The following is a 24415-nucleotide window of genomic DNA, read 5'->3' on the forward strand; positions in this document are numbered from 1 at the left end:
ATATATACGGCTTGTTTGACACTTTTAAGCTCCAATTTTATTGTGTATACTAGTACATCAGAAACTGTTTTCTTTATCACCCACTTTTATTTATTTTTGTCTACCTTTTCAGATGATGTTGAAGGTAAAGATTGCATTTACATATGCGTGATGCTTTTAGGCATAATTTCTAATAATGTAAAAGGACACTGTCAAGTGATGTTTCTTCTGGCTGCTAAAGAAATCCAAGATTTGTTTTACTATATTAAAATTCCTTAACTAAAGAGGAATATTTGATAAACTTACTATTATTTCTATGGCTACTAAATCTATTTACTGTCCAGAACACATAAAATATTCTAGTACATCTCTTAATAAAATTAAAGGCTTTCTTTGGTAAGACAATTTATTCAAAATTATTTCATGTATACTTCCTAGAAAAAAAATTTTTCGATAGCTTATTTAATATTTGCTATGACTCAAGAGGCTGAAGCAGGAGGATGGCTTGGGGCCAAGAGTTTGAGGGTACAGTGAGCTACGATCATATCCATGAATAGCCACTTCACCCCAGCCTGGACAATGCAGTGAAATCTCATCTCTAAAAAATAAACAAATATGATATTTGAGTATGTATACATGTATTATCAAGGTATACATACATATTTTACCTATATTCAGTAAGAACTGGAAGTTATTCCAGTTCAGAGAATAGGTGTATATTGATATTGTCCCTTTAAAAATCAGTGCATGCACGGTACTGTTCTAGTTACTGACATTTCTTACAGTAATTCGTAAAACTCACCAATATTTTGATGATCTGTTTCAAGTTCCATTTACTTTTAATATTGATATTTCTTTTCCTCATAATTAAACTAACCAAATTTTTGTTGTTGTTTTACCAATTTTCCTGACTTGTTTAGCTTTTTTAAATCAGGAAAGGAATATTCTTATCTAAAGTAGTTTTAAAATAGTACATAACAAAGTCACCTATACATAACAAAACAACTAACAAGGAAACTAACTTATAAAAGTGTGAAGCATCACTTTTTGTGACACTTGAATCCCTTGTCTGAAATACCAGAGCATTGTACTTGACTTTTGTCAGACTGTGTCCTTGTTGGGTAGTACAGCTCAGTCTTTTTTTCTGTTACTGTTTTATCTATTTGTATGAAGCCTTCAGAACTTAGCCTTTTTTTCGTGTTCATTCCCTTAATCCTCCTCAAGCCTCTGAGATAGGTGTTATTTTTCTCTTATGTTGAGATGAGAAAATGAAAGCTCAGAGTTTATGTAACTTATGCGGTATCATCTAGTGAGTACGAGGATTTTTTAATATATATTTTTCTCTTTTTTTATTAGTATTTAATTGATTTCTAGTGGAAAAAATTGTGGCCAATTTTATTTTTATTTTTCTGACTAGATTCTTTATTAAATCATATAACTTACATATTAGTTTATAGAAGATTCAAACAAATGTCAAAAAGTATAGGTGTACCTTTTTAATTGACCACAGTATAAAAGAAGATTATTTGATTTTCCTTCACTTTGAGTTAGTACTATTTTCAGTAGAATATATCTATTTATAAAGCAGTTTTGTTCTTCATAATATAGGTGTGAACTTGATACGGAGTGGAGAGCCAAAGAAAATGTCCAGAGATGTTTTTGAATGTTGTTCATACCTCTGAATAAAGTACAACTGTAAACACATTTTAAGAAATGTATCGGGCGGCACCTGTGGCTCAAAGGGGTAGAGCGCCGACCCCATATGACGGAGGTGGTGGGTTCAAACCCAGCCCCAGCCAAAAAAACTGCAAAAAAAAGAATAAATGTATCTATACATTTTTAGTTAAAATCAAATCATCTCAACAGGTCTGAAAGTGTCCAGAGGTATATGGGTCCCTGCTTATAATGGTTTGACTTGTAATTTTTTGACTTCCAGTGGTATGAAAACAATAAATCAAAGGCTTCTGCAGTTCTGTAGAAACTATACTTTGAGTACCCGTACAGCCATTCTGTTTTTCTCTTTCAACACAATGTTCAATAAATTACGAGACACTTTTTTATGAGATAGGCTTTGTGTTAAATGATCTTGCCCGACCGCAGGCTAATGTAAGTGATCTGAGCACAGTTAAGATAGATTAGGCTAAGCTATGATGTTTGGTAGGTTAGACATATTAAATGCATTTTCAATTTAATGATGTTTTCAGTTTGCACTGTTGTAAATTGAAAAGCATCAGTGAAAGTACTTAAAAAGAGCAGTCTTTTGTTTTACCTTCCTGTCTTGGGTTTACTTTTACTATAGTAACGAGGGCCATTTTGTTTTAATCTTATTTTTTTCATGTATCTTTGATAAATGGCTAATTACTTTTGCAGATTGTAAGTGTATGGTAGAATATAGCATATAAATTATAGCACATAAAAAATAAACTAAGCTCTCGAAGTTGTAATCTCAGTATACTGGATGAAGGAGGATGGCTTACTTGTCTCATACTTTTACTTATATGGATAATAGATATAATTTCTCATGCTTTCAGTTTTGGTTTACAACTTTTAGATATAATAATTCATATAGAAGTTTATAGTAGTTACAGCTTAAATTACTGCTACACTAAGGAATGAGCTTTGTCTATTTAATTGCTTAACTAATTTTGAGGAACTCCATTAAAGGTAAGACATGCTATCTTATGCCTATAACATAAAAGAAGTGAAGTCTGTCTTACTAACACTTTTTTTAACTGACAGCATTAAGCCAGAAGGAACCATTAATACTTGCAACAGGACTGTGTTTTACTAGTTCATTTCAGAATGTAGGTCTTGGCTGTGTATGGTGGCTCACACCTGTAATCGCAGCACTTTGGGTGGCAAGGTGAAAGGATCAGTTGAGGCCAGGAGTTTGAGACCAGCCTGAGCAATATAGCAATATACCCTAACTCTACAAAAAACAATAAGACAATTAGCCAGGTGTAGGGATGCCTGTAATCCTAACCACTTGGGAGGCTGAGGCTAGAGGATCACCTTAGCCCAGGGGGTTGAGACTATAACTGTACCACTGCACTTCAGCTTGGGTGACAGAGCAAGACCCTATCCCTATCCCCCAAAAAAAAGAAATCTTGGCAGCGCCTGTGGCTCAGTGAGCAGGGCGCTGGCCCCATATGCCGAGGGTGGCAGGTTCAAACCCAGCCCCGGCCAAACTGCAACAAAAAAATAGCCGGGCGTTGTGGCGGGTGCCTGTAGTCCCAGCTACTCGGGAGGCTGAGGCAAGAGAATCACGTAAGCCCAAGAGTTAGAGATTGCTGTGAGCCGTGTGACGCCACGGCACTCTACCGAGGGCGGTACAGTGAGACTCTGTCTCTACAAAAAAAAAAAAAAGAAAAAGAAATCTTAATTATATTCTGATAGGTTACTATATCAGAATGAATCAAAGGTATTAACTCCTTACCAAGTTATTAGCTTGTGCTCAATGCAAACATTAAACTTTTTCTGGTATTCGATCTGCATTTCTTTTTAGCAGTGTTACTTTGAGTTACTCCTTTCTGGCCCCTGGTTTTCCTCCTGTCTCACTGGCTCCTCTTTCTCTGTCTCCTTTGCAGTTTTCTTGATCCCCCCATCCTCTTAATATTGGAATGTCCTAGGACACAGATTTCTTTCCTTTTTCTCTTTTCTCCATTGGGGATCTCAGCCAGGCTTGTCACTTCAAATTTCATTTATCTGTTTGCCACTCAGATGTATATGTCCATCCCACACCTCTCCACTAAAGTTTATAATTGTATATTTAAATACGCACTTGATATTTCTACTTGGATTTTCCCCTTATACACACTACTATATTAACATAAAATAATTGTGCATATATAAATATGTAAATATATGATTGGATGAGTTTCGAGACTTGTATGAACCTGTGATACTGTAATCTGTTGCTCCTGCTCCTTGCCCCCATTGAACCACACATTTTCCTTCTGTCACTGTGGACTAGTTTGTGCAGATATTGTCCTAGAATTTTATATAAATGGCATCATATAGTATATTCCCTTTTTGGTGGCTTGGGGAATCTGACTTCTTTTACTTAGCATAATTGTTTTGAAGTTCATTCCTTTTTATTGCTAAGTAGTATTCTGTTATATGAAGATGAAACAACTTGTAAATCTATTCTTTTGATGAGCATTTAGGTTATTTCTAGTTTTGAGCTATTAAATTGTGATTCCTTCCATTTAATCAATTTTTTTAATTTAGGTTTTTGTGTCCTATTTTTGAGTGCTATAAACATTTCTACACAATTCGGGAGTGGAAGTATGTTGTTATTTCTCTTCAGTAAAACTCTGTAATAGAATAGTGTTTACTGAAGAGAAATAACAACATATATCCACTCCTGAATTGTGATCTAGTGATATGGTGGGTTTATTATTTAACTTTGTAAGAAACCACATTTCTCAAGGTAGTTGTACCATTTCATATTCCTACCAGTGGTGTGTGAGTTCCGTCTCTTCCACATAATCTCCAACACTTAGTACGATCAGGTTTTAAAGTGTCATTATAGCTATTCTAATACATGTGTGATGATATCTCATTGTAGTTTCGTTTGGTTTTGTTCTTAGTTTTCAAAGATAGGTTCTTGCGCTATCTCCCAGGCTGGAGGACAGTCAGTGGCATGATGATAGCTCAAACTCCTAGGCTCAAGCCATCTGCCCACCCCAGTCCTCCATGCCTGGCTGATTTGGGGGTTTATTTTTGGCAGAGGCTGGGATCTTGCTGTATGGCCCAGACTGGTCTTGAACTACAGGGCTCAAGCAATCCTCTCAACTCGACCTCTCAAAGTACTGAGATTACAGGCCAGCCAGGCTTCATTATAGTTTTAATTTGTATTTTCTTAATGAATAATGATGTTGAATGACTTTTGTGTAACTTTTTTCTTTCTTTTATTATTCACATATTTTTCTTCTTTAGCGATGTATTCAAACCTTTGTGTCCTATGGGGTTGTCTTAAATGAGTTGAAATATTGCCCTTGGTAGAGTGCTGTGACGTCACAGCTCATAGCAACCTCCAGCTCTTGGGCTTAGGCTATTCTCTTGCCTCAGCCTCCCAAGTAGCTGGGACTATAGGCCCCTGCCACAATGCTCAGCTATATTTTTGTTGTTGTTACAGTTTGGCTGGGGCTGGGTTTGAACCCACCACCCTCGGTATATGAGGTCGGTGCCCTACTCACTGAGCCACAGGCACCGCCCTGTGTATGTTTTTTTTTTTTAAACAAAATGTCATATTTAATGCAGGAATATATTAAGTTCTTTATGTAATTTATATTCAAGTCCTTTGGTATATGTCACAAATTTCTCAGTCTGTGCCATTTTCTAACATTGTCTTTTGAAGAACAAAAGTTTAAAATTTTCATTAGGTATATTTTATCAATTTCTTTCATAATTTAGACCTTTTGTGTCCTATTAATGAAATCTCTGGCATATCTAAGATCACTAAGATTTTATCGTGTTTTCTTTTAAAAATCTGTTTAGTTTCGGGCGGCGCCTGTGGCTCAGTCCGTAAGGGGCCGGCCCCATATACCGAGGGTGGCGGGTTCAAACCCGGCCCCGACCAAACTGCAACAAAAAAATAGCCGGGCATTGTGGCGGGCGCCTGTAGTCCCAGCTACTCGGGAGGCCGAGGCAAGAGAATCGCTTAAGCCCGGGAGTTGGAGGTTGCTGTGAGCTGTGTGAGGCCACGGCACTCTACCGAGGGCCATAAAGTGAGACTCTGTCTCTACAAAAAAAAAAAAAATCTGTTTAGTTTCAACTCTTAAAATTAGGTCTGTGGCTCATTTCTAGTTTTACACTTAATTAATAGGACATTTCTGCACTTTCTGTTCTCTTGATCGAGACATGGCCCTTCTTGATTACTGTAGCTGTGTAGTCTTGAAATTAGTGTAAGACCTTCCACTTTGTTCTTCAGAATTGTTTTGACTGTTTTAGGTACTTTTCATTCACATACAAATTTTAGAATCATCTTGTCCAATTTCTGCAAAACCAGGATTTTGGTAACTGAGATTTTGATTGGGATTTTGTTGACTGTAGGTCAGTTTGGGAAAGCTGTCATCCTAACAGAATCATACCTTCTAATACAGGAATGTATTGTATCTTATAGTATTTATGTAGGTCTTATTCAGTTTTTCTCAGTAATGTTTTGCAGTTTCCAAGGCATAAATAGTACCCGTCTATTGTCTGATGTCCATTCTTGATGCTGTTGTAAGTAGTACTGTTTTTAAAATTTCAATTTCTAATTAATATTACTAGCATAGGGAAATAAATTCATTTTGTTTATTAACCTTCTATCTTGCAACTTTGCTAAACTCACTGTTAGTTCTGATAGCTTTTTTGTAGATTTCAAGGGATTTTCCACATGTTCAAACATGTCATCTGTAAATGTAAAACTGTAGAAAGATAATTTTAGTTCTTCCTTTTTTTTTATTTGAGAATTCTTCCTTTCTAATCTGTATTCCTTTTATTTCTTTTTCCTGCCTTATGGCATCAATTAGGATTTCCAGTGATTAGAATTGGTAAGAGTGGACGTTCTTGTCTTCTTCCTGATCTAACAGAAGTCATTCAGTCTTTCACCATTATTATGATGTTAGCTCTAAGTTTTTTGTAGTTGTCTTTTGTCATCCAGCTTTGTGACTTTAAATATTCTTTTCATTAAGACTCTAACATGGGGCCAAGGAAGGGGAAGGAAGGGGGGAGATTTTGGTGGAGGGAGGGTAATGGGTGGGGCCACATCTACAGTGCATCTTAGAATGGGTACAGGCGAAACTTACTAAATGCAAAATACAAATGCCTACATACAGTAACTAAGAAAATGCCATGAAGGCTACATTAACAGTTTGATGAGAGTATTTCAGATTGTATATGAAACCCGCACGTTGTACCCCTTGATGGCACTAATATACACAGCTATGATTTAACAATAAAAATAAATAAATTTAAAAAAAATAAAAATGGGAAAAAAAAAAAAAGACTCTAATATGTGTGCCCACTGCAGACCTCTCCACTGACATCTGTGCTCATATTTATAAGGCTGCTTGCTTGGTCCCTTCACTTGGGGTTTTGTAACCTCACACTTCCCAAACTCAATTTCTGATTTTCTCTTTATTCTCTGCTTGCTTATCTCACAGTGTTTCCCATCTTAGTAAATGTCAGCTCAATCCTCCCAGTTCTTCTAAAACCTTGGGGTAACTCTCCTTTCCCACCCCCACATTCCTCTATGTAGTATGTCGATGAATCCTCTTTCCTCTGTTTTCATAAGAATTATGGCCCCTAAGATCTAAGCCACCTTTACCTCCAACTTTGATTATTGCCTCTTGACATGTCATTCTCTTTTCTTTATTTCCTGTAATCTGTTCTCTGCATAGCAGTCAAAGCAATCTCCCTGTTTTTTTTTTTTTTTTTGTAATATAGTTTTAAGCTAAGAAGCAGTGAATTCTTTTAATAATACAAGAGATGATTGAGAGAAATGTTTCTTAAAGTTTCTGAAGGATAAACCTAGCACATTTGGATAGTTGATCGTGGAAAACATTTCTTTTCTATTTTAGGTATCTTTTTCTTATTTCTACAAATAATTAGATGAGATTATCTCTTACTCTTGGATTGCTTTGCTGTTTTTCTCCTGTCATCTAGTGTCTCCCCCCACCCCCTCACATTTAGAAAAGAACTTTTTCAGGGATAACAGGCTTGAACTTGACCTTCAGCTCCATTGACTTACAACTTCCTGAAGCATGATGTGGATGAGGACTCTGATGCTCAGCTGAGGTTGGGATCAGTTAGGTGTGTCTGGTGTGGGTGAGGGATGGGAATAGTGTATTCGTCGTCTCGGAATTGAGTTTAGAATATAGGCAGATCTTAAATGATAATTTGTTTTGGCAGTTGTTGCTCCCATTTTTAGTGATCCTTTACATTTTTTTGACAAAGTACATCGAAACAACAAATAGTTTAATCTGAAAGACTTTTAAGCTTTAAGAACAAAAGCAAAATCTTTTAAAGAGTAAATGGTAAATTAAATGTCAAATATGGAGGAGGTTTTTTGTTTTATTTAGTTTGGTTTGGTTTTTGTTTATTTATTGATTTGTTTGTTTTGAGACAGGGCCTTGCTCTGTTGCCCAGGCTGGAGTGCAGTGACTATGGCCTCTAGCACCTGGGCTCAAGAATACTCCTGCCTTAGCTGCACACCACCACACCTGGCTAAAATTCTGATTTTTATCACCAAATAGTTTTATAGGATATGAATGTGAAAAAAATACTGGCGAATATACAGATAATTGGTTTACTTTTACAATAAATACAGTAATACTAACAATTAGAAGGGACTACATGTTTGCTAATGTTTGTGGGATGTGGGGGTTGAGATTCTATACAGAAAAGTTTACTATTTGAAGTTGTAGAGTTCTGTGAGGTTGGACAGAAGTAGACAGACATATACCCACTACCACATTCAAGACAGAATATTTCTATCACTTCAGTTTCCTAACCCCTAACAGAAATTTAAGGTAAAAAATGTCTTTGAGAAAATGTGAATATTTAATTATCTTTTCTTAAGATATCATATTTAAGCACTCAACAAATTAAAAAGAATTTAAGGGAATATGAAAGTTTATTTTAAGGATATAGCTTTACATCGTAACTGTGCTATCACCACCAGCCATACTGTTTCAGGAAGCATATCATTTCTGCTTAACTCTTCAGTTAAAGGATACTTACTTTAACATATCGTCATGTTGAAGTTCTTTATCTTTGAATTACAGAAGAAAACTCCACAAGACAGAGTGAGGATTTGGGAAGCCAGTTTACAGAAATTTTCATTAAGCAACAAGAAAATGTCACCCTTCTGTTGTCTTTATTGGAGGTAAATAGGGAACCTTGGCTTTTTTTTTTTTTTTTTTCCATCTTAATAGCTTCTTTTATTGCCTTTGTGGATGTTACTGAAGGAGCAATGTGTACATACCTTTAAAGGCAGTGAAGTTTATTGTATCAGAGCCAGAGGTCCACATGCATTAAGAAATATACTCTTAAATGTCTGCGTCTTATTTCTGTTTTTACAAAATACTGTTTAGCCCATCAGTGACAGTTTGATCAGTTTAATTGTTTTATTATACATTAACTCTATTTTCTTTATCTTTTTATTTCTTAAAATACTTTTTTTAAAACATTGGTGAACTTCTATTTTTTTACTTATAGTTTCTGGTTTCACTTTTTAAAAGTTAAGAAAAATGTTTTTCTTAAAAATGTGAATTATAGATGTTAAATATTTTAAATTCTTATATTGCAGGAGTTTGATTTCCATGTCCGTTGGCCTGGTGTCAAGCTTCTTACTTCTCTTTTAAAACAGCTGGGGCCTCAGGTGCAACAAATTATTTTAGTTAGTCCCATGGGTAAGTGACTTAACTTTGCTATGTCATTTCAATCAAAAAATGAGGATAATTTCCTCGAGTAGGGGACTGGAATGATGTGTTCGTGAATTGTTAACAATTTGAATCACTATTTATATAAATATGTCTGCCAGCACTTTTCATGTGGTTGTATGTTCTAGGTGTTTCAAGATTGATGGACTTGTTAGCAGATTCCAGGGAAGTTATACGTAATGATGTAAGTTAAATTTGAAAAAGAAATCCAAGAATGTGTAACTTTTTTGTAAATTTGCAGCTTTTTTGTAAATAAAATCTTTGTTGGCTCTCATTCCTTGTTACAAGAAGTGAGTAAGTTGGGACAATGACCTTTTTAAGTTACTACATACAAAGCTACATTCTTTACTTCTTTCCTATCTAATCTAGTATTTGGCTTAGGCCATTTTGCTATTCAAAATTATTCTTTCCATAACTTTAGAATTTCTTTTGCCATCTTCCAGAGGGTTTCATTTTACACCAAACTCTACCTCCATAATTCCTTTTCCTCCCAATGAGTAAGGGGAGATATCCCCAGACATAGAGCTGTGTGACTCTGACAAAACATTGTGTTTGGAGTTCTGCCTTCGTTTGGGTATTTCTGAGGATCTTCTTGGGTGTTGCTATTTAAGGGTAGAGCATGATTCTGGAGTTATTTTCTATTATTTATTTTAATATTTGCACAGAAGTTTGAATATTTTGTATTGGTGCCATGTTATTTTGTTACTTGAGCATTATTTTTTTCTGTTGATACCTACAACTTAATCAAAACTCTGTAATACTTCAGATACAAATTGGAAAAGTGTGGGCGGCGCCTGTGGCTCAGTCGGTAAGGCACCGGCCCCATATACCCAGGGTGGCGGGTTCAAACCCGGCCCCGGCTGAACTGCAACCAAAAAAAAAGAGTAAAACATAGCTGGGCGTTGTGGCGGATGCCTGTAGTCCTAGCTACTCTGGAGGCTGAGGCAAGAGAATCGCTTAAGCCCAGGAGTTGGAGGTTGCTGTGAGCTGTGTGATGCCATGGCACTCCACCGAGGGCCATAAAGTGAGACTCTGTCTCTACCAAAAAATAAAAAAAGAAATTGGAAAAGTGTAAAGTTGAGTTCTGGATTTAATTCAATTCAATTAAAGAGATTATATCAAGCTAGTTAAATCTTCATATCTCTAGTGAAAAGCCCAAGACCCACAGAAACCAAGTCAGTCATTCCTTGTTGCTGCGTCTTTGTGTTGCTGGTCCCCAGCCCTGTGCCTTTTCATCCTGATTGCTAGTCAATACCATTTGCTCTCCTGGTTAGTGGCAAAGCAGAGATAAAACAGAAGCATTTTTGGCTTCTAGTTCACTTAGAAAGTTTTTTTTTAACTGTTTATCTTAGAAATTTTATAGTTTGTATGTCAAAGCAATATCATAGGTAATGAAATTATATAGTAATATAATTTGTGAGGACATTTTTTATTATTTCTTTAAATGTTACCTTTTAAGAATTGCTTGTTTAAATGGACCTTTGTCTATTAGGAATTTTGAGTATCTTTCTTCAACTAAAATATGACTATAAATCTAAGCCTAAAGTTGCTGTTGTGTTCTTCTCTTGGCTGTCAGTTTTTTGAACAGAATGTAATTTTTTTTTTTTTTGAGACAGAGTCTCAGTTTGTCACCCTGGGTAGAGAGCTGTAGCATCACAAGTCACAGTAATCTCCAGCCCTTGGGCTTAGGCAGTTCTCTTGCCTCAGCCTCCCGAGTAGCTGGGACTACAGGCATCTGCCACAACACCCAGCTATTTTCATGTTGCAGTTTGGCCAGGTTCGGGTTCAAATGTGCCACCCTCGGTATGTGGGGCCAGTGCCCTACTCACTGAGCCACAGGCACTGCCTAACAGAATATAATTAAAAAGATATCTTTTAGGCTCGGGGCCTGTGGCTCAAGCAGCTTAAGACGCCAGCCACATACACCTGAGCTGACGGGTTCCAATCCAGCCTGGGCCTGCCAAACAACAATGACGGCTGCAACCAAAAAATAGCTGGGCGTTGTGGCAGGCGCCTGTAGTCCCAGCTACTTGGGAGGCTGAGGCAGGAGAATCACTTGAGCCCAGGAATTTGAGGTTGCTGTGAGTTGTGATGCTACGGCACTCTACCCAGGGCAACAGCTTGAGGATCTGTCTCAAAAAAAAAAAAAAAGTTATCTTTTAAAAAATAAATAAGCGGGTGGCACTTGTTGCTCTGTGAGTAAGGCACCAGCCCCATATACCAAGGGTGGTGGGTTCAAACCCAGCCCTGGCCAAACTGCAACAAAAAAATAGCCGGGCGTTGTGGCCGATGCCTGTAGTCCCCAACTGCTCGGGAGGCTGAGGCAGGAGAATTGTGTAAGCCCAAGAGCTGGAGGTTGCTGTGAGCCAGGTGATCTCATGGCACTCTACCAAGAGCAGTAAAGTGAGACCCTGTTTCTACAAAAAAATAAATAAATAAGTGGCGCCTGTAGCTCAGTGGGTTGGGCGCCAGCCACATACACCAAGGCTGGCGGGAGTTTGAGGTTGCTGTGAGCTGTGACGCCACAGCACTCTACCTAGGACACAGCTTGAGTCTCTGTCTCAAAAAAATAATAATAATAAATAAATATCTCTTTCTAACTTTCCCTATTAATACATTATAATTTTTATTTCAGATATAAAATCATTCCTTTTTAATAACTGTGTTATCTTGGTTCTTTTTTTTTTCTGAGACAGAGTCTTACTCTACTGCACAGGCTAGGGTAATGTGGCATCATAGCTCACAGCAACCTCAAACTCCTAGGTTCAAGTGTTCCTTCTGCTTCAGCCTCCCAAGTAGCTGTGACACCAAGCACTTGTCACAATGCCTGGCTATTTTTCTGTTTTTAGTAAAAACTGGGTATTGCTCTTGCTCAGGCTGGTCTTGAACTGTTAAGCTCAACATTACAGGCATTAGCCACCGTGTTGAACTCAATCTTGGTTCTTAAATGTATTATTTTTCTTTAACTCACCCTTTTTTCTTTCAATTTTTGAGAGAAATAAAATGATGATTTATTTTGAATTTCATTAATTTTACAGTTGGGATTAAGTTCTGTTTTTGTTGTAATGTATAGATTTTTGGTTTTTACATGTTCTAAAAGCCATTTTTTTTTAAATTTCAGTAGACCTATGAAAGAGGATAATGGGAAAATAAGCTAACATTTACTGAGAATTTAAAATATAGTGAGCTCTATAGAAGGTATTAATATTTTATCTCTTTTAGTCTTTATAAAAACCCTATGTAAAGATATTATCAGCCTAATAACACATTAGTTGCATACATTACTATACGTGATTTATGTAATTTGCTTTCAGTTACACAACTGGTAAGTAGGCAGTCAGTTTTAAACCCCCTTTATCTCAGAGCCTCAGATTTCTTTCCTCTGTATTTCTTCTTCCTTTGATAGCATTTAAACCCAAGTTGGCAGCATTAAGAGGGAGAATTTGGCATCTAGCGCCGCGGCAGGCGGCGGTCGCGGCTGTGGCCAAGGGAAGTGAATGGTTTTACTCAGAGGGCCGTGCACCGCCTTTCTCCGCTGGCACCAGCGCTGCTCCCTGCTCCTCCCCGGCCATGGGGTTCACGTTCACGGCCTTCTGCTGCTCACCGCCGCGCTCATCTTCTTCGCCATCTGGCACATTATAGCATTTGATGAGCTGAAGACTGATTACAAGAATCCCATAGACCAGTGTAATACCCTGAATCCCGTATATGAGTAGACCAGTGATGAGCGGACCCGGGCTCTATAACCCCACCACCATCATGAATGCGGACATTCTAGCATATTGTCAGAAAGAAGGATGGTGCAAATTAGCTTTTTATCTTCTAGCATTTTTTTACTACCTATACGGCATGATCTATGTTTTGGTGAGCTCTTAAAACAACACACGGAAGAATCGGTCCAGTTAAGTGCATGCAAAAAGCCTCCAGATGAAGGGTTCTATCCAGCAAGATCCTGTTTCCAAGAGTAGCCTATGGAATCTGCTCAGTTACTTTAAAAAAATGACTCCTTATTTTTTAAATGTTTCCACATTTTTTGCTTGTGGAAAGACTGTTTTCATATGTTATACTCGGATAAAGAATTTAAGTGGAATTACGTATAAATTAATATGAAGTGATTACCTCCAGAATTGGCAGGTTTGAACTTGCACTCCTTAAGGAACAGCCCCAACCCTCTGGATGACTGCACTGATCCCTGACTGTCCTAGTCCATTGGAAGCTCTGGTTCATAGGAACTTGTAGGGCTTGTTTTGGTTTTATTGAAACACATCTAGTTACAAATCAGCTGTATGTATCAGGTGCTATGATGAGCTGGAATATGTATCTGAGGTGGGAAATGTCTCGGGTTTCCCTAGCTATCATGGAGATGATCATATATGGGCACGTTTACAAGAATAAGAATGGAATTTTTTTTCCCTTTGACTTGAATATTATCCCTGTATATTGCATGAATGAGAGATTTTCTGTATTTCCACCAGAGTAACAAATATACTTGCTTTAATTCTTAAGCATAAATGAACATGATATAAAAATATGCTGAATTGCTTGTGAAGAATGCATTTAAAGCTATTTTGAATGTGTTTTTATTTGTAAAACATTGCTTATTAAGAACTTTGTTATTATGCTTTTTACTATTCTAATCTGGTGGTAAAGGTATTCTTAAGAATTTGCAAGTACTTTAGATTTTAAAAACAAAGAAAATTGTATAACCGTCCCGCTGTCCCTTTAGTGCAATACAATAAAACTCTGAAATTAAAATTCCAAAAAAAAAAAAAAGAGGGAGAATTTGGCATCTAAAAATAATCACTTTCGCCTTCTTAATCTTAGTGTTGAATCTTGACAGTCAGTTTGAACTAAGTGGCATGAACTCAATAAGGCTGTGGACATTTTGGTCTCATGTGAACACTTATCTGCCTAGTACCAATACCAGCAATGAATTTGCCTCTGAAGAACTTTTGAATGACCTATGTTGCTATTCTTGCTGTCAAGTAATAAGCTGTGCTTTTTACACAAAATATTTGCTGTCTCTTTTACCATCATGATACTGTCTCATGCTTAGGGGCTCATAACATACTTGATTGATACAAAAATGAGCAAAAATGGATAGCAGTGAATGATAAAGAGATTGCAAAATCAATGAACTAAGTCTAGCTAGGAAAAACTAAAAGATGCAAAGACTGCTGTGAATTGTCTTATGTTGGGTGTACCATTCATAAGCCATGAATTTTCTTCCTTTTTCTTTTGATTTAGAATCAAGTTTTGGGAATTTGGTGGCTAGATATTTACAAGGATTTCTGAACTTTCTCTCATAGGTGACAGTGTTTGTTGGTTCACATCGAAAGACAGCCTTCCATTATTACTCCTATGAGGCATGTAAATTGCCATTCCCAAGGCAGATCTAATTATGGTCAACTCTCTTAACCTATAGTGAAAGCTATGTAGTAATTGATGAATATGGAAGAATTGTTGTATCTTTCTTTTGTACTGTGAAAAGAGAAGTGAGTTAGGAACTGTTAGACGTGGATTCTAGTCTAGGCCCTGTCCCTTGGAAGTCTACAACCATAGGGAGTTTGCTTAACTTTTCTGTGCTTGTTCTCCCCATAAGTAAAGTAAAGGAGTTGGCTTATGAAACTTCTGTGATTTTAAAATGTCTTGTAAATGCTGTATTCCACTAAACACTGTCTTTCTTCCTCCTTAAGGGTGTTCTGCTACTACAGGCACTGACAAGAAGCAATGGAGCAATCCAGAAAATTGTTGCTTTTGAAAATGCCTTTGAGAGACTGTTGGACATTATTACAGAGGAGGGGAACAGTGATGGAGGTATAGTATGAAGAGATTTGTGAAGAGATTGCTTTTGTACTTACTAAATCGTTGGGCTCTAGAGAACATGACTGGAGGGAGAAGTTGGAACTCACACTTCATACTCTCTGTCTCCTTTCCCTGCAGCGTGCTGAGTATGGATATCCTTTCATTTGTCCTGTTTGGTATTTATTAGGCTTCTGCAATCCAGGTTGATGTCTGATCATTTCTGGAAAATCACAGCTATATCTCTTCAAATACTGCATTGTCACATCTCCCCTGTTTTTCTTTAGGCATGGATTAATATGGAGGCCCTTTTGCAGATTTGGTGATGAGGAGTTAAGTTGAAGGCCAAGCCAGATGCTGAAAGTGAAGAGGGAGGACACAGCTGAGAATCGGTGGAGAAAGTTAGAAGTCACCTTTTGGAGAATAGGAGAGGCAGTTAACCACTGTAATTGGAAGATACTAGTCAGGGGTAAAGGACCCATGAGGGCGTCCATCATGACTTCACAGCAGTATGAGCTGCTCCCTCCCTCCCCCCAGTAGAACTAGGCTGCGTGGGGACACATGTGGAAAGGAAGGTGCTATAAAAAGACAAGGAGGCAGGCGACGCCTGTGGCTCAGTGAGTAGGGCGCCGGCCCCGTATGCCGAGGGTGGCGGGTTCGGACCCAGCCCCGGCCAAACCGCAACAGAAAAATAGCCTGGCGTTGTGGCGGGCGCCTGTAGTCCCAGCTACTCGGGAGGCTGAGGCAAGGGAATCGCCTACGCCCAAGAGTTAGAGGTTGCTGTGAGCAGTGTGACGCCACGGCACTCTACCTGAGGGCGGTACAGTGAGACTCTGTCTCTACAAAAAAAAAGACAAGGAGGCAGGAAAACTTAACATTATCTGTAGAGCGGAAGAAGGGAAGATCTATACAATCTAAGCTGAATAAGGAAAGAAGTAAAGACAGGAGCTTCTAAAAAGGGGGAAAGGTGTCTGGTTAAAGGGTTGAAATTCTCAGGGAATTTGTGGAACAGATAAGTTGAGAATACCTGAGCCACAGAGATAAGAGATTGTACTAAGAGGGTGAGGATTGTCCCTGAAGGTGAGGCAATGGAACTGGGAGGTCCAGGTGTTAAATGGGTTGTTGTTGAAATTAAAGTGAAGGCTGACAGCAGCACTTAAAGAAAGAAGACCTCATAAAGTGAGCTGCCAGTAATGTTTCCAGTGAACAAAGAGCAGTGACCACAAATTTGTTACATAACTACAGTGAGCATAGTGAGAGATGGTACAGCCAGATAGCCTCATCCTCAAGGGAACAGGGGTTTTTATATGAGAGGGTAAAGGAACTGTGGTCTCTGGAAAGTAGTCTGCCTAGAGGAGCATGGAGTTAACATCCCGACTCCCCAATGCACAGGATTGAGAGCATGAACTGCTTTCACTTGAGAAGGTTGCAGGATAAAACGGGTTCTTTGAAGAAAAGGAGAATTTCAAAAAATTGTAATTTAGAGTGCAGGAGCATTTATCAACCAACATGTGAGAGTTTGAGATAGGATCATGAATGGGTTTGAAAGGAGATGAGGTAGGGGAGAGGAAACACGAAGCATTGCAAGATGCAACAATGGGAAAGCTTACTGGAGAGGGGTAGACTTTAGGAGGTGAGTGAGGAAAATGGGTTTTTAAGGAGAGGGGAAACTAGCTGATCTCCAGGGTTGCTGAGACCAGTTTCAATGGCTCTTTATAAGTGATAGTGGCCTTCAGGGTTCCAGGGTCCACTAGAGCCTGGGAGAAAGACCTGCCAGTGACAGTGAGGGCTTTGACAGGCCTTTTCCTCCAGACCCGTCAGCTCCTTCTGAGGGCAGACCTTACTTAGTGGAGGTTTATGGTCCTGCCTAAGAGGTGGATGTAGTGGTTCCTCCTCCTGAGCTGAGGGTCCATGTGGTTCACAGCAGGAGGAGAGGAGACTTGGAATTAGGACAGATGACTGGTTACATCAGTCTTTCTTAAGAGGTGTTTAAAATGTGCACCTTAAATATTTTAAGTTAAATGTAGTAAATAAAAGTGCACATTGATCTTTTCAGTCAGAGCCAGAACTTGTTCTTCAAAAATGCATCTGCTGATTAGAGTTTTCCATCATTTTCCTTATGTACATTGTGTAGAATTTGCATTTTGGTTTTTTAAAAATGAAGTGTGGGAGCCTTCTAGGTTTTTACAACTACTTTCCTTACCTTATCTTTTAGAATCATATTATCCATCCCTTAACAGTTGATTTCGGTTTGGGGATTTTTTTTTTTTTTTTTTTTATGGAGAGAGAGTCTCACTGTTACCCTGGGTAGAGTGCTGTGGTATCACAGCTCACAGCAACCTCAAACTCATGGGCTCAAGTGATCCTCTGGCCTCAGCCTCCCCAAGGAGCTGGAACTACAGGCATCCACCACAATGCCTGGCTAGTTTTTCTATTTGTAATAGAGACAGAGTCTCACTATTGCTCAGGCTGATCTCGATCTCCTGAACGTAGGTGAGCCACCCACTGCAGCCTCCCAGAGTGCAAGGATTACAGCATTACATCTCATGCCCGATGTTCTGAGAGCCACTGTGTGTGGCCCTTAATAATTATTTTTAGTGACTTGTTTTCATTGAGTTTTGCCAAAGACTTAAATTTAGTTTTCTTAAGAATAACTATTTTCACACTTCTATTTGGTAGTTTATGTCATATTAATAACTAGTGCAAGTAACATGTTTTTTGAATAAAACAATTGACTCTTAAATACAATGATGATGATGACATAATCATGAAAGCATGATTTATGAAATAAAAAAATTAGGGCAGCACCTGTGGCTCAGCAGGTAGGGCGCCGGCCCCATATGCCAAGGGTGGCGGGTTCAGGCCCAGCCCCAGCCAGCTAAAACTGTAGCAGTGGCAACTGCAACAAAAAATAGCTGGGTGTTTTGGCGGGCACCGTAGTCGCAGCTACTCAGGAGGCTGAAGCAAGAGAATCACTTCAGCCCAAGACTTGGAGGTTGCTGTGAGCTGTGAGGCCACAGTACTCTACCAAGGGTGACAAAGTGAGACTCTGTCTCAAAAATAAATAAATAAATAAAGGATGTGTGCCCTGCAAAAGACACTTAAGAGAATGAAAAGACTTAGAGGAAATATTGCAAAACATGTATCTGAAAAAAGACTTCTGTCCAAAATATTCCAAGAACTCTTAAAACTCAGCAGTTAGAAAACAACCCAATTTTAAAATGGCCATAAGATCTGAATAGACACCAGCAAATATAAGCATATGAAAAGATGCTCAAGATTACATGATGTTAGCTGCAAATTAAAACAGTGATACCAGTGCACACTTGTTAGGATGAGGAAAATCAAAAGAACACTGGCAGCACTAAGGGCTGTTGAGGACAGACAGCTACAGAAACCCTTCCCTGCTGATGGTAATGCACATGGTGAAACCACTCTGGAAAACTGTCTGACAGTCCTTACAGAGATAAATACAGGGTTACCACACAAGGTCTGACAATTACATTTGTGAACTTGCCACCACAGCTGTGTTCGTGTCAACCTGGGTGTCTTGCTGAGTGGCGTTCATTATCGTTGAATGTTTTTGTGTGCTGTCACAAGAATGTCAGAGCTCGAATTAGAGCAACGAACAAACATTCATAAATTTCTGGTTCTACTTGGCAAAAGTGTCACTGATGAATCGTTGCAAAAATTCGTTGAATTATCAAAATTGTCATCTGACTGTGGGAAACACAGCAGACCAAGTATACATTAATAGAGAGATAGTTAAGAAAATCTTAACTGAATCTTGGACAAGAACTCATGACTCTTGCATTAGGACAATGCACCAGCTCACACAGCACTCTCTGTGAGGGAGTTTTTAGCTTGTATTGGAATATCCTCCCTATTTGCCTGACCTGGCACCCAATGACTTTTTCCTTTACTCAAAGATAAAGGAAATATCGAAGGAAGACATTTTGATGACATTCAGTATATCCAGGGTAATATGATGACAGCTTTGATGGTCATTCCAGAAAAAGTATTCCAAAATTGCTTTGAAGGAAGGATGGACGAGGCACTGGTATCAGTGCATAGCTTACCAAGGGGTGTGCTTCAAAGGTAACCATAATCATACTCAGCAATGATATGTGTAGAACTTTTCTAGGACAAGTTCGCTAACTTAACTGTCAGACCTCATATGATCCAACAATCATACTCCTTGATATTTTCCCAAATTAGTTTCAGAATTATGTCCACACAAAAACATGCACATGAACGTTTATAGCAGCTTTGTTCATAATTGCCTAAACTTGGAAGCAATCAAAATGTCCTTGAGTACTGAGGACCCCAGCCTCAGGGCCATGAGCTGGTGCTGGTCTGGGGCCTGCTGGGAACCAGGCTGTACAGCACAAGGTGAGTGGCTGACCGGAGCTTCATCTGTGTTTGCAGCTGCTCCTCATTGTTTCACATACCCCAGAGCTCCGCCTCCTGTCAGATCAGCAGCAGCATCAGATTCTCACAGGAGCGCATGGGAGGGATCTAGGCCATGGCTCCTTGTGAGAATCTCATGCCTGATGTTCTGAGCTGGAGATACAATGTACTTGAATCATCCTGAATCCACTCCCACCCCCTGTTCACCTTGCTCTGTGGAAAACTCGTCTTTTTTGAAACCAGTCCCTTGTGCCAAAAAGGTTGGGGATGGATGCTGTAGTATTTGAGTGGATAAACAAAGTATACCACATCCTTACAGTGGAATATTATTTAGCAAAAAAAAAAAAAAGTTGTCAAACCCTGAACAGACATGAAGTGCATATTGCTGAGTAAAATGAGCCAGTCTGAAAATGCTACATAATGTATGATTCTAACTGCAGCGGATGCTTGGACAGTGCAGTTAAGGGGATCACACCCTGGCACAGGAGAAAAGCCACATGGAACTTATGACTTAACAAAACCACAGCTACTAATAGCTTAGGTTTACTAGGAGCCTTACCAACAACATAGTCAATTAGTATATATTTTCTATGTTTTCTGTTCTGTATTCTTAAAGTGAGCTAGAGAAAAGAAAATATTATTTCAAATAATCATAGGGAAGAGAAAATGTATTTACTATTGACAAAATGGAAGCGGGCTATGATAAAGGTCTTCATCCCGGCTGCCTTCACACTGGGTGGGCTGAGGAGGAGGGGCTGGCCTTGCTGTTTCAGGAGTGGCAGAGGCCAAAGGAGATCCAAGCGTAAGTGGACCTGTGCAGTTCAAGCCCACGTCAGCCGAGGGTCAACCCTATCTGACACTCAGGAATAGGCAAAACCCTAGAGACAGTAAAAGTATAGATCACTGGTTTCCAGGGATTTAGGGTGTAGAGGACAAAAGGGATAAATAAAAGAGTACAGCATATTTTTAGTGGTAGTGAAATTATTCTGTGTGATACCGTAATGGTAGATACAGGAGATTATACATGTGTCAAAGCTCTTAGAGTTTCACAGCACAAAAAGTGAACTCTGATCTTAACTGTGGGCTTTCATGACAGTGCATCAGTACTCATTCGGGAGTTGTAACAAGTGTCCTTCACTAGTGCAAGACGTTAAATGTTAACGGTGGGGGAGGAGGAGAGTAGAGGTATTCCTTATTCACTGCACTTAACATCTGCAGCATTTTTTTCACAAATTGAGGGTTTGTATCAACACGGCACTGAGTAGGTCTGCTGGCTCCATTTCTCTAACAGCACCTGCTCACTCCATGTCTCTGTGTCACGTTTCGGTCGTTCTCACAATATTTTAAACTTTTCATTATTACTGTGTCTGTTTTAGTGATCAGTGAGTGATCTTTGATGCTACTTTGTGCCCATTTTAGACAGCAAACTTAAGCATAATGTTAGTTTTTGTTGTGACTATTCCATTTTCTCCACCAAGTCTCCCTCTTTCATTGGGCTCCCTATTCCTTGAGACACAACAATACTGAAATTAGGCTAATTAATTAATAACCCTACAACAGCCTCTTAAGTGTTCAAGTAAAAGTAAGAGTCACACATTTCTCCCTGTATACCACAAACTAGAAATGATTTTAAGTTTAGTGAGGAAGGAGTATCAAAAGCTGAGATAGGCGGAAAGCTAGGCCTTTTGTGCCAGTTAGCCAGGTTGTGAATGCAAAGGAAAAGTTCTTGAAAAAAGTTAAAAGTGCTGCTCCATTGAACACACAGATGATAAGAAAGCAAAACATAAGGCAAATTATTTTTTGTTTTGAGACAGAGTCTCAGTCTGTTGCCCTGAGTAGAGTGCCGGGCATCACAGTTCACAGCAACTTCAAACTCTTGGGGTCAAGTGATCTTCTTATCTCAGCCTCCCAAGTAGCTGAGACTGCAGTTGCCCACCATGACAACCTGGGTAGTTCTTCTGTTTTTAGTAGAGACAGAGTCTCACTCTTGCTCAGGCTGGTCTTGAACTCCTGAGCTCAAGCAATCCACCTGCCTCAGCTCCCAGAATACTGGGATTACAGGCATGAACCACTGTGCCTGGTCATAGCAAATTATTTTGGATTAGGAAAAAAGAAAGAACAGAGTAAACCAGTCTTATCACTGATAAAAAGTTTTAGTGATCTGGATAGACGACAAACCACAACATTTCCTTATCCAAAATCTAATCCAGAGCAAGACCCTAACTCTTTTCAATTCTGTGGAGTCAGAGAAAGGTGAGGAAATTGCAGAAGGAATGTTTGGAGCTAGCAAAGGTTGGTTCACGAGGGTTAAGGAAAGAAGCCGTCTCCATGACAAATTCAAGATGAACTGCTAATGGGGAAGCTGCAGCGAGTTCTCCAGAAGATCCAGCTGAGGTCACTGGTGAAGGTGGCTGTGCTAAATAACAGGTTTTCAAACAGCTTTTTGGAAGAAGGTGCCATCTAGGACTTCCATAGCTAGAGAGAAGTCAGTGGCTGACTTCAAAGCTTCAAAGGACAGGCTGACTCGTTAGGGGCCAATGTATCTGATGACTTTAAGTTAAACCCAATGCTTGTTGACCATTCTGAAAAATCCCAGGGCCCCTAAGAATTATCCTTAATCAACTCTGCCTGTGATCTATAAAGAACAACAAAGCCTAGGTGATATAGCACATCTGTTTATAGCATGATTCACTGAGTATTTTGAATCCCACTGTTGACTCCCACTGCTCAGAAAATTTTTCTTTCAAACACTACTGCTTATTGATAATGTACCTAGTCACCCCGAGCTCTGATGGAGATGTGCACGGAGACAGAAGTTGTTTTCATGCTGCTAGCACAACATCCGTTCCGTAGCCGATGGATCAAGGGGTAATTTCTGTTTCCATGTCTTACTATTTAAGAAATAACATTTTATAAGTCTATAGCTGTCATAGTGATTGTTCTGATGAATCTGGGCAGAGTAAATTGGCAACCTTCTGGGAAGGATTCATTCTTGATGCCATTAAGAACATTCATTGGGGATTAACATATCAGTTTTAACAGGAGTTTGGGGAAAGTTGATTGTAACCTTCATGGATGATTTTAAGAGATTCAAGACTTTGGGGGCGGCGCCTGTGGCTCAGTCAGTAGGGCGCCAGCCCCATATACCCAGGGTGGTGGGTTCAGAGCCGGCTCCGGCCAAACTGCAACCAAAAAAATAGCCGGGCGTTGTGGCGGGCGCCTGTAGTCCCAGCTACTTGGGAGGCTGAGGCAAGAGAATCGCTTAAGCCCAGGAGTTGGAGGTTGCTGTGAGCTGTGTGAGGCCACGGCATTCTACCAAGGGCCATAAAGTGAGACTCTGTCTCTAGAAAAAAAAAAAAAAGAGATTCAAGACTTTTATATAGGAAGTAACTGCAAATGTGATAGAAATAACAAGAGGACTAGAATTAGAAGTGGAGCCTGAAGATGCAAATGAGTTGCTGCAACCTTGTGACATGTAAAATTTGAATGGATGAGTTACTGTTTCTTGTGGATGAGCAAAGAAAGTGGTCTCTTGAGATGAATCTGCTTCTGATAGAGATGTCATGAACACTGTTGAAATGACAGCAAAGTATTTAGAATATTACCTAAATTCATAAAGCAGTGGCAGGGTTTGAGAGGATTGACTCCAATTTGAAAGAAGTTCTGCTGTGGGTAGATGCTATCAGGTAGCATTATGTGCTACAGAAAATCGTTACAAAAGGATGAATCAATCGATGCAGCTCCATTGCTGTCTTATTTTAAGAAATTGACAGCCGGGCGGTGCCTGTGGCTCAAAGGGCTAGAGCACCAGCCCCATATGCCAGAGGTGGCAGGTTCAAACCCAGCCCTGGCCAAAAACTGCCAAAAAAAAAAAAAAACATGGGTGGCGCCTGTGGCTCAGTGAGCAGGGTGCTGGCCCCATATACCGAGGGTGGCGGGTTCAAACCCAGCCCCAGCCAAACTGCAACAAAAAAATAGCCAGGTGTTGTGGCGGGCGCCTGTAGTCCCAGCTACTCGTGAGGCTGAGGCAGGAGAATCGCCTAAGCCCAGGAGTTGGAGGTTGCTGTGAGCTGTGTGACGCCACAGCACTCTACCGAGGGCCATAAAGTGAAACTCTGTCTCTACAAAAAAAAAAAAAACAAAGAAATTGACAGCCAGGGCAGCCTTCAGCAGCCACCACCCTGGTCTGTCAGTACCCATGAACATGGAGGTAAAACCCTCCAGCAGCAAAAAGGTGAAACAGCTTGCTAAAGGCTCAGAGGATTGTTAGCAATTTTTAGAAATATTTTTAATCAGGGCTTTTTTGGACATAAAGGAAGGGTATTGAACACTTAATAGACTGATTACATCATAGTGTGAACACAACTTTTATATGTCTTGGGAACCAAAAAGTTTGTGTACTTGGTTTATTGTGACTACTCATTGCAGTGATCTGGAACCAAACCTAAGTTATCTGCAAGCAGGCCTGTGTCTGAGAACTCTTTCCTTGTGCTCAGTCTTTCCGAAAACCCAAAACTATTCTAAAAATAAAGTCTGTTAATTTTTTTAAAAAGCAGTTGATTGTTGTAAACATACAGCTGCACTAGTGGGAACAAAGTTTGGATGTGCCAGACGAGCTTACTGGCTAAGGGCGTCTAGCATCAGTCAGTGTCTCACTGAAGAGACAGGTCATTGGTGAACTTAGTATTTGGTGAAGTGGAGATCAGTAGGAGAGTTTTTGTGTGGTGACCGTGGAAGCGGCAGTGTGGAGGCGATTGCTCTGGAGAGTGGTATGTTGTAAGCAGAAATGGAAA

The 24415-nt window shown here is 39.4% G+C and overlaps 1 protein-coding gene across 3 annotated transcripts in view; it reads left to right on the forward strand.

Annotated features, from left to right (window-relative positions):
- Positions 1-24415, forward strand: part of USO1 (USO1 vesicle transport factor) — an 84936-nt gene that overhangs the window by 26837 nt on the left and 33684 nt on the right. For all 3 annotated transcript variants that reach the window (XM_053584402.1, XM_053584486.1, XM_053584556.1), the window contains 4 exons: positions 8754-8854; positions 9278-9380; positions 9539-9594; positions 15107-15227. In XM_053584402.1, the coding sequence (XP_053440377.1) occupies positions 8754-8854; positions 9278-9380; positions 9539-9594; positions 15107-15227 (381 nt within the window). The remainder of the gene's footprint in view (positions 1-8753; positions 8855-9277; positions 9381-9538; positions 9595-15106; positions 15228-24415) is intronic.

This window comes from Nycticebus coucang, chromosome 1, assembly GCF_027406575.1.
Source record: "Nycticebus coucang isolate mNycCou1 chromosome 1, mNycCou1.pri, whole genome shotgun sequence".
Lineage (NCBI taxonomy): Eukaryota > Metazoa > Chordata > Mammalia > Primates > Lorisidae > Nycticebus > Nycticebus coucang.